Source organism: Oncorhynchus masou, chromosome 13 (assembly GCF_036934945.1).
Source record: "Oncorhynchus masou masou isolate Uvic2021 chromosome 13, UVic_Omas_1.1, whole genome shotgun sequence".
Lineage (NCBI taxonomy): Eukaryota > Metazoa > Chordata > Actinopteri > Salmoniformes > Salmonidae > Oncorhynchus > Oncorhynchus masou.
The window spans coordinates 26,031,992-26,042,717 of NC_088224.1; the positions used below are offsets into that span (position 1 = coordinate 26,031,992).

The 10,726-nt window shown below is 44.3% G+C and overlaps 1 protein-coding gene across 1 annotated transcript in view; it reads left to right on the forward strand.

Moving 5' to 3' along the window:
* The first annotated feature begins 5,236 nt into the window (after window positions 1-5,236).
* The window catches only part of LOC135551388 (homeobox protein MOX-2-like), a 13,803-nt gene continuing 8,313 nt past the window's right edge, over window positions 5,237-10,726 (forward strand). Inside the window, exon 1 of the mRNA XM_064982607.1 lies at window positions 5,237-6,207. Within this exon, the coding sequence (XP_064838679.1) occupies window positions 5,673-6,207 (535 nt within the window). The 5' untranslated portion in view covers window positions 5,237-5,672. The remainder of the gene's footprint in view (window positions 6,208-10,726) is intronic.

The following is a 10,726-nucleotide window of genomic DNA, read 5'->3' on the forward strand; positions in this document are numbered from 1 at the left end:
AAATTTCAAAGTGGAAATGACCAGCTTCAGCCTTTTTAAACCTCAGAAACATTACAAGTTTTACATTTCCTTCTTTGCAGGACAGTTCTCCTGGAACAGGGTGATCAAAATACGATCCTATACCTGTATTATCTGGACCTTAGTGTGTAGTATCACACCAGACCAGTAGAGGGCAGTGTGTTCATAAAGTAGCCGACTATGTGTATGTTTTATTTAAAAAACATTATATTTAACCTTTATTTAACTAGTCAAGTCAGTTTAGAACAAATTCTTATTTATAATGACGGCCTAACCCTCCCAAAACCTGGACGATGCTGGGCCAATTGTGTGCCGTGCTACGGGACTCCCAATCACGGCCGGATGTGACACAGCCTGGATGATGTAAACCTCGGGCCATCAATTACACTTTAAGGATCAAATTGAATGTGACCCATTCAGTTCCTATGGGCATGACACCTCCGCTGTAGTAAATTTGGATCCAGTCTCAGAGTACATGGTCTGGTATGTTCTGTATAGGCATTGAATAGTCACCAGCCTCCATTGAACCACAGTTCATATATTGGAACATATTAATCATTGGACATGATCAGAAATGCAGGGAATGCGTGCAACACATTTAGGAGAAATACATTTGTTATATTCTGTGGCGGCAAGAAAACCGCTCGATGAATAAATCATGCATTTAAAAAATCATTAGTCATACACTTAGATCTATGCGGGTAATAACAGTTGCTTAGTACAAAGCCATTTGCAGAATGAAATAGCAGTTAGGAAGTTGGCCAGAGAGCCTGATGACCTTAAGTAGAGAAGTAGAGGAAACCATTCAACCATATTGCATGTCAGCTTTAGAGGGAGGGGAGAGAACGAAAAGGAGTGAAGTAGGGAGGGAAGGAGGGAAGGAGAGAAAGAGGTGGGGAAGGAAGGAGAGAGAGAGGGAGGGAGGGAATGAGAGAGAGAGGGAGGGAGGGAATGAGAGAGAGAGGGAGGGGAGAGAATGAGAAAGAGGGAGGGAGGGAGGGAGGGAGGGAGGGAGGGAGGGAGGGAGGGAGGGAGGGAGGGAGGGAGGGAGGGAGGGAGGGAGGGAGGGAGGGGGAGAGAACGAGAATGATAGAGGTAGGGAGAGATCGAGAGAGAGAGGTGGGGGGAAGGAGAGGGAGGGGAGAGAGAGGAAGTGGAGAGAGAGAGAGAGGTAGGGAGGGAAGGAGAGAGAGAGGTAGGGAGGGAAGGAGAGAGAGCAAGGGGGGACAGAGAGAAGGGGGAGAGAACGAGAATGAGAGCGGTAGGGAGGGAAGGAGAGAGAGCGAGGGGGGAGGAGAGGGAGAGGGAGGGGGAAGGAGAGGGAGAGGGAGGGGGAGAGAACGAGAATTATAGAGGTAGGGAGAGATTGAGAGAGAGAGGTGGGGGGAAGGAGAGGGAGGGGAGAGAGAGGAAGTGGAGAGAGAGAGAGAGAGAGGTAGGGAGGGAAGGAGAGCGAGAGGGAGGGGATAGAGAGAAGGGGGAGAGAACGAGAATGAGAGCGGTAGGGAGGGAAGGAGAGAGAGAGCAAGGGGGAAGGAGAGGGAGAGGGAGGGGGAAGGAGAGTGAGAGGTGGGGGAGAGAGAGAGGGGGGAGAGAACGAGAGATAGAGAGGTAGGGAGGGAAGGAGAGGGAGGGGAGAGAGAGAGGAAGTGGAGAGAGAGAGAGAGAGAGAGGGGTAGGGAGGGAAGGAGAGAGAGTTAGGGAGGGAAGGAAAGAGAGTGGGAGGGGAGAGAGAGAGGGGGAGAGAATGAGAATGAGATAGGTAGGGAGGGGAGGAAGGAGAGTGAGAGGGAGGGGGAGAGAACGAGAATGAGAGAGGCATGGAGGGAAGTAGAGTGAGAGGGAGGGGAGAGAATGAGAATGAGAGAGGTAGGGAGGGAAGGAGAGAGAGGTGGGGGGAAGGAGAGTGAGAGGGAGGGGAGAGAGAGGGGGAGGGAGAGAGAGGAAGTGGAGTGAAAGAGAGAGAGAGAGAGATCAGGACTGAAGAAGAGAGAGAGGGGAGAAAGAGAGACAGGGAGAGTCAGAAGCAGAGAGAAAGAGTGAGAAGTTGGAAAGACAGGAGGATTTACAATAATAGATCATACAAAAAAACTAAAAGACTAACTCATTTATCAATATGACTACTGACTGTCAGTGGATTTTGTGTTTGTTAGAAACCAACCAGTTTAAGAAGGTTTGACAGTGTGGCGTATACAACATGGAATACTTTATTCCTGATAGTGGTGAAGAGAGTTTGAGTCACAGACTTGAGTCAGATGGTCTCACATAGATACACACTCTGCACAGTGTTAAATATCTGCTGGATTCATACTGTATTACGGACTTGAACCCGATTGAGCATCTCTGGAGACCCCTGAAAATAGCTGTGTTGCGACGCTCCCAATCCAACCTGACAGAGCTAGAGAGGATCTGCAGAGAAGAATGGGAGAAACTCCCCAAATACAGGTGTGCCAAGCTTGTAGCATCATACCCAAGAAGACTTGAGGCTGTAATCTCTGCCAGAGGTGCTTCAACAAAGTACTGAGTAAAGAACCTGAATAATTATGTTAATGTGATATTTCAGTTTTTTATTTGTAATAAATTTGCACACATTTCTAAACCTGTTTTTGCTTTGTAATTATGCAGTATTGTGTGTAGATTGACGAGGAAAAACAATTTAATCAATTTAAGAATAAGGCTGTAATGTAACAAAATGTGCAAAAAGTCAATGGGTCTGAATACTTTCCGAATGCACTGTATATTATACTGTATGTTATATATTTAAAAAAGTCTGAATTGCTTTTACATTTGTTGAAATAACATTATCCCTGTGTTATGATTAATTGAATACACCACGACAACTTTGAAACATGACGTTGTTGTAGAAAGAGTCTGAAACGTCTTTACATGCTTTGAAATAGTTTTATCTCTGTGAAACAGTAGCTGGCATCTACACACACACACACACACACACACACACACACACACACACACACACACACACACACACACACACACACACACACACGCACACACGCACGCACACACGCACACACACACACACAAACACGCACACACACGCACACACACGCACACACACGCACACACACACACACACAAGCCTACGCACACACACACACATAAACACATACACACACACGCACACACAAGCCTACGCACACACACACACACACACACACACACACACACACACACACACACACACACACACACACACACACACACACACACGCACACACACGCACACACAAGCCTATGCACACACACACACATAAACACATACACACACACACACACACACACACACACTCCTACTCCATTTCTGATATCACAAAGCAACAGAGTTAGTTTGTATTTCATTGAGGAAGGATCCAGGGAAACTCTCTTTGAGGCTCAACAATAAAAGCACCACAATAAAGCAACAGAACCAAAGTTAGGCTTCATTACTGTTCTTCCTTTGGAAAGTTGACGTTTTAAAACTCATCAAATTAATATGTAGCCATTTAAAACTTCAGACTGCATTGAAGTTGAAGTTCAGAGAAATCCCAGTACAAAAGACAGAAACCTAACAGGCCGCAAGTAAACTGTATTTATTTATTTATTTAACCATTATTTAACTAAGGCAAGTCAGTTAAGAACAAATTCTGATTTACAGGAACTGCAGCCCATACACATTATTGATGTCTATTTCAGTTTATTTGAACATGAAACATTTTAAGACTAAAATCTGAAGATGATTCAACAAATTACATGCACAATTTTGATCCATATGTATATTTGAATTGTAACTGTCACATCACAACAAACGACGCTATTGAGGTTAGTGAGGGACTACTGTTTCTAATGCATCGTCTGCTAGCGGGATGTGAGCTCTGTAGGTAATGCACAGGCTATCCTGCTCACACTGTCAACCCAGACTGATTGACAAAGCCAGGTTGCAGGGTGAACCAACAGCAGCACTTAAATGTCTATCATATTCACTATAGAGGTTATATAAACACACACAGATACACACACCGCCTCAACCCCTCACACACACATTGACACACACCTGCCACGGCCCGCAGAGTGAAAAAAGTGAAAGGACTCACCTGTTGAAAATCCAACCGGGTGTTACGGAGGGTTAGGGGTCTCCTTTGTGGTGTGAGAGGGTCTGCAAAGGAGTTCCAGGCTGAGCTGGGGAGCAACATCTACCCCTGGGGGCACCTACCTTCATTCTACTGTACAGCTGGCCTCCATACCCCAGACCAAAACGTAACCATATAATCATAAATACTCAACAAGGGCTTAAACCCACAAATCACTTTACACAGTTACTAATTGGCCTAATTTGTAAACACGGTGTTTTTCTACAGGACCCCTAGCTCCAGGACCCCTAGCTCCAGGACCCCTAGCTCCAGGACCCCTAGCTCCAGGACCCCTAGCTCCAGGACCCCTAGCTCCAGGACCCCTAGCTCCAGGACCCCTAGCTCCAGGACCCCTAGCTCCAGGACCCCTAGCTCCAGGACCCCTAGCTCCAGGACCCCTAGCTCCAGGACCCCTAGCTCCAGGACCCCTAGCTCCAGGACCCCTAGCTCCAGGACCCCTAGCTCCAGGACCCCTAGCTCCAGGACCCCTAGCTCCAGGACCCCTAGCTCCAGGACCACGGGATGTGCTGGTGCAGCCTAAGAATCTTTGTATACGGCTACAGCGCTGAGAAAACTCTACTCTAACAACGCGTGGTACAGATTTGTTGATTCTGATAAAGTTGATATTTATCAGTCAAGTACAGGGCCACATACAGAAAACATATTTTCAAACCACCTACACACCTAAATATTAATGCATCAGCCCCTATTTCAGTAAACACACAAACAGCAGATAATGTTGAGGTGTTGAACCCCCGAACCCCCATATCCAACCCCCTGAAGTATGACGCAACACTGCACTTCTAAGAAAGTGTATAGATGGGGGTCGGGTGGTTTCAAAATGAATTGCCCATTTTTTCCTGTGGCCAGGCCATTGGAATGGTTCAGATTGATTGTGCGTTGTGTTTTGGAGGAAGATCGTATACATGTGGTCAGTAGCCTAGCAGTGAGCCAGTGACCCGGCCTCCCTCTCACGTTACGTCCTATATATAACATCCCCCCTCCTCGGCCTCCTCCCACCCACCCACCCACCCACCCTCCCTCCCTTCCTCTCTCTATCTCTCTCTCTCTCTCTCCCAACTTCCCTGGAACCACCTTCTCCCTGTAACCACTCTGGCCTCAGCCGTCTCTCTTCTCCTCCGTCTCTCCTCTCCTCTGTCTTTCCTCTCCGTCTACCATCTCAGCATAGTCAGTGTTTACCAGCGCTGCGCCTGGCAACAAGCTGCATGCTCAGGATTACAGGAGGCCTTACCTTTCAACACTGTGAGCTCTGCCTTCCTGCTTCGATCTCTCTCCCTGGGAACTTACGCGGGGCACACGGAGGTGCGAGGTGAGAGCGCCGTGGAGGAGAGCCCTGATTTGAGGCGCCGTGTCCGCACACCTCCCTCAACTGGCTTCAGTCCTCTCTACTCTCTCTCTGTCTTGTGGTCTCTATTAGTGTCTGGTCGTTCCTGGAGGTTTTGGTGGTTGTGTGTGTGGTGGACTTAGGGGAGTTCGTCTCACGGGTGGATCTCGTGGAGCACCGTGATGGATCACTCCCTGTTTGGGTGCCTCCGTAGCCCCCACGCACCGGCCCAGGGCCTGCACCCCCACCCTGCCTTTACCCAGTCCCCGCTTGTGCTGCACGGACGCTCCGACCACATCTCCTACTCCAACCTGCCCGACTCCTCACCCCCCTGTGGGGGGTACCCTGGACCTGGGGTAGAGGAGGCGTACGGAGGGCAGCAACACCACCATCGTGGAGGACACCTCCATCAGCATCAACAGCACCCCCACCACTCACAGCACCAGGCCCTCCAGACCCCCTGGCATGTCCCCCAGATTCCCTCACCCAACACCAGGCATGGCCTCTGCCTACCTCCTCCGGACAGGCAAGTCTCTGAACTGTGTGGTGGAGGGACCGTGAATCTGTGTGGATTCCAGACTAACCCCGGTCTAGGAGGTAGTAGTGACCCTACAGGTGTGTTGTGTGTTCCTGGGGACGCTGGACGACAGACGATGTCCCCGGACGAGACGGAACAGAGACGGAACAGTAAAGGAAAAGATGACTTGCACAGCTCAGGTAAGATGAGGACATTATTCTCTCCTCTTCTCTTCTCTTAGCTTTGACTTCAGTGTCACGCCCTGACCTTAGTTATCTATGTTTTATGTATTATTTTGGTCAGGTCAGGGTGTGACGAGGGTGGGTATGTGTGTTTTTGTCCTGTCTAGGGTTTTGTATATCTATGGGGGTTTTGTATGTCTAGGTAATGTAGGTCTATGGTGGCCTGTATTGGTTCCCAATCAGAGGCAGCTGTTAATCGTTGTCTCTGATTGGGGATCCTATTTAGGTTGCCATTTTCCATTTTGGTTTTGTGGGTTATATTCTATTTTTAGTTGCCTGTTCTGCACTAGTCATATGGGGTCACGGTTTGTTTTGTTGTGTTGTTCAGTTCTGTTCAGTGGTCTCTCTTTCATTAAAGACGCTGCACCACGCTGCACCTTGGTCTCCTCTTTATGACCACTGCGACATTCAGCCTCAAGGTTTTGGTAGTTTCTTTCAAAACTCACTGAGGAGTTTTCATCACATAGCGAGGGAGTATAATGATTTGAAGTGTTTGGTTTGTCTATTCTCATATCTCTGTGTCAGCAGACAGTTCCACAGATGTTGAAACAGCAGAGAACAGTGTGTGATACAGTAATAAAACATCTATTTGTTGCATTTTTGTGAATTGGCTAATGTTTCCATGATCACTGAACGCGCTGTAGTTTTATGTGTCAATGATCCTCCATTGGAGAACCTCGTGAGAAGTTAAGAGTCCAGCGCATACCTTTTAGTTTGAAAGTTCTTAGTTCTTAAAGTTCTTAGTTTTAACCTCACTTACTAGTAGGCTTGTTTGAGCGTTTGGGCCTTGTTGTTACAGTAGTTGTCCGGATAATATTGATGGCCTTAAGTACAATACTCTTGTGGTATAAATATTCAACTTCAAGGTTATTTGAAATAGACTTAGTTCTGATGATTAAAACTGATGTCTTATTCGATTACCAACTGCTTGATGCTCATAGTTTAATGTTAAATATAATTTTGTTTTCTTAATTGTCTAATTGCAAATTTAATTTATTAATTTCAATTACCAGCTACTGCAGAAAGGTTAGCTGTAATTTAACACTTAACTGTACTAACATACCGGGAAGACATTTCACAATAAGACCTTATGTTATAGCTTCTTTAAATATCTTATGTTATCTTGATACATTGATTGTCTTATATTAGCTTATCTCAACTGTTTTCCATACTGTATTGACATTCATTCATCTCCGGAATAAGTGTTTACAAATTAACGAGGTAGAATTAGGCTAACTTTATTTTTTTTAAATAAATGCAGGCAAGCGCTTCTTAGAAACAACATCTTATTGTGTGAAACCCTAGGCAGCAAGGCCGTAAACATCAAATATGATCTTGTACTTCATTTCACCCAAGTGCAATTAATACAATTATTCTCATACCATCATTTTGTTCCCTTTTCAGTAGAACAACATATATTAAATGAATTAATCTATTAAGGAAATATTTTTGGGAAGCAAAATGATCAAAATTCAATTAAACCATTGGACTAAAAAAAGCTTAAATTATCTTTATTAATGCTAAGGTCAATAGTCATACTATTCCATTGACAATCTTATATAAAGACATGAGCTAGTGAGATACATTACTGATTTGAAGCATCTTCTGTTATGTGAAGCATTAGATCCATTGCCTTTCCATTTGTCTCAACAGCAGATATTAAGATACTCTCTCAGCGGTACTGTAATCAGGGTGATGATTTACCTCTGTCATTTGCAATATTTACATAGATGGATTGACTCACTTTTACCTCAATCTACCATTCTAATTAGACTATTTAACTGATTCTCCTTTAACGTTCTCCAATCTCAACAGCCCTCAAACCAATGTTATAGGTTATAGCCTGGGACAGCCAAGTTTTTCTTTGTCTCTCTCTTCAGGCTCCCAGGGATAATCAACAGGGACATTTTCCTCCAGGGTATTAATGTCCTTCCGGTGTTATTTCTGTGAAGCCACCTTTTAAACTGTTACAACGGTCACACCTGGGCTTTTTGATAGGCTTAAACCTACATAGTATTTATGGCTGTAGAATGTATGTACCTATAGCATTAGCCGCAACAGCTGTGCGCAAAAGCAGGCTTATAGTGGTAGTGGAGAATTCATCCATACTACTTTTGGATACCACTGCAATATGGATGATAGAATGCAATGGAACGGAATGGAATGCAACGGAACGGAATGGAATGGAATATAACTTTATTGCCCATTAGAGACAGAAATTCTCATTTTTGTGCAGTGAAGAGTTGCATAATAAAAAAGGTTTATGTTAGGTCCCATTTCCACATTTGTTAAACAGCTATTTTGAGATGAGCACAGTCAGTGGCACGTGTGAGGGTGTACATAAGTCGGTGATATAATTTTACACCCTGGCCACTGAACGACTGTGTTGCCTTTGAGAACGCTGAGGGTGTAAGGGACAAACTGATCTGGACCCGGGTGGAGTCTCAAAATGGCCGATGGCTAAATGCGTTGGACTCGTCATTCAGGGCACCGCACTAGACCAAATATGGCTGTATATGGCTGCAGCCCTCATTATTATCGACAGACACCGTAATAATGCAAGCTCCATCCTTTTAGAGACTAGACACATCAGGTCCTTAATAAGTCACTAGAACAGTGGCTGTACTTCCTGGCGGCTACATGTATGCAAACACAAGGGCTGATTCAGGACATCAGCGTAGGGTCACGACAAGAGGACTGCTCTCTGTATCCAGAAGCCATTTCACTGACACCTGCTTTCAGTGGCGTCGTGCAACAACACATTTTATTGGGGCACTGATAGGATGGGCACATTTGATTTGCATGTATCTGTGTTATTCTCCCAGCAAGCACATGTGCAATTGTGTCCAGTAGTTAACTTTCCTCCTTCACTTCCCATCGCTCAGGTCAGTTTTACACCAGGGTGCAATTCTGATTGACAGGTAGTAGAAGTCTGAAGCATAACCCAGGAGCTGCCATGGACATTTGGAACACCTCTAACACAAATCACATTTCCTTATTTTCCCTGGCACATTACAAAAGGCAACATGGTCTTTTTTTAAGTTTCTATTTCTGATGAGGCAATGGTTTAACAATGATGTGGCAATAGTGAAATAATAGGTGAAATTCACCTTGGTAAATAACAAAGAATGCAAAACAAAGTTAAAAATGTATTGTAGATTAATTTTGTGGGAATATTAAAGGAGTATCGCAATATATTGTACGGTATAAATTATTAAACAATTGTTTCAAATTAAATATAATCCCCAAACTGTGTGAAAGACAATTTGTTTGAAAACTTATTTCCAGAAACTTCTTTGTCCCATATTCTGTTTTTACAAATGGAGGTGCCATGAATAGAGGGTACAAGCTGTGCTGTGACTGTGTGATGTGGCAGAGACAGACTCTTCCCTGACACTATTTGGTTTGTCAACATATCCAACACATCCAACATTTACAGTTGAACTAAGAAAATGTCTGCTGGTTTTGTGTGGCGCGGACTAAAGAACAGTAAATTACAACTCCATGCATTTGACGCCCTGAAGTGTGATGTTTAGAGTAATCCATTGATGTTTGCCCAATTTTAAGCCACATCTATAAGGGAAAATATATTTCAAAGGATTTCATTAATGGACCCTTTTCAGAATCCAATTGAGCAATCTGGATTAAATACAGGCAATTGGATCAAAAGGAATTACAATCTGGATTAAATACAGGCAATTGGATCAAAAGGAATTACAATCTGGATTAAATACAGGCAATTGGATCAAAAGGAATTACAATCTGGATTAAATACAGGCAATTGGATCAAAAGGAATTACAATCTGGATTAAATACAGGCAATTGGATCAAAGGGAATTACAATCTGGATTAAATACAGGCAATTGGCTCAAAAGGAATTACAATCTGGATTAAATACAGGCAATTGGATCAAAAGGAATTACAATCTGGAAAGTCTTTCTCAAGCCTACTTAACTTCAATCAAATACACAACGAATTACACACACAACACTTTCCTCCCTGTCATCGTCTGAATTGCTTTAGCCATGTAGAGTGGGCTGGTGTACGTTTTCAGACCATGCTCCATTTTATGTCTAGGCCCGTGGTTGGTGCTCAGCTGATCTGTGTATCTATTGGTCTATTGTTCAGCCTACTAGGTGATAGCTGGGAGGTCCACACCCTACTGTCCCACATTACCACACCACATTATCACGCTACTACACACCCCACATAGCAGAGGCAGCATGAAACTAATTTTTATGGGGTCAGTTCATTGGAAATTTCTCGCATGGAATAGCCTTCATTTCTCAGAACAAGAATAGACACGAGTTTCAGAAGAAAGTTCTTCATTTCTGACCATTTTGAGCCTGTAATTGAACCCACAAATGCTGATTCTCCAGATACTCAACTATTCTAAAGAAGTTTTATTGCTTATTTAATCAGCACAACATTTTTCAGCTGTGCTAACGTAATTGCAAAAGGGTTTTCTAATGATCAA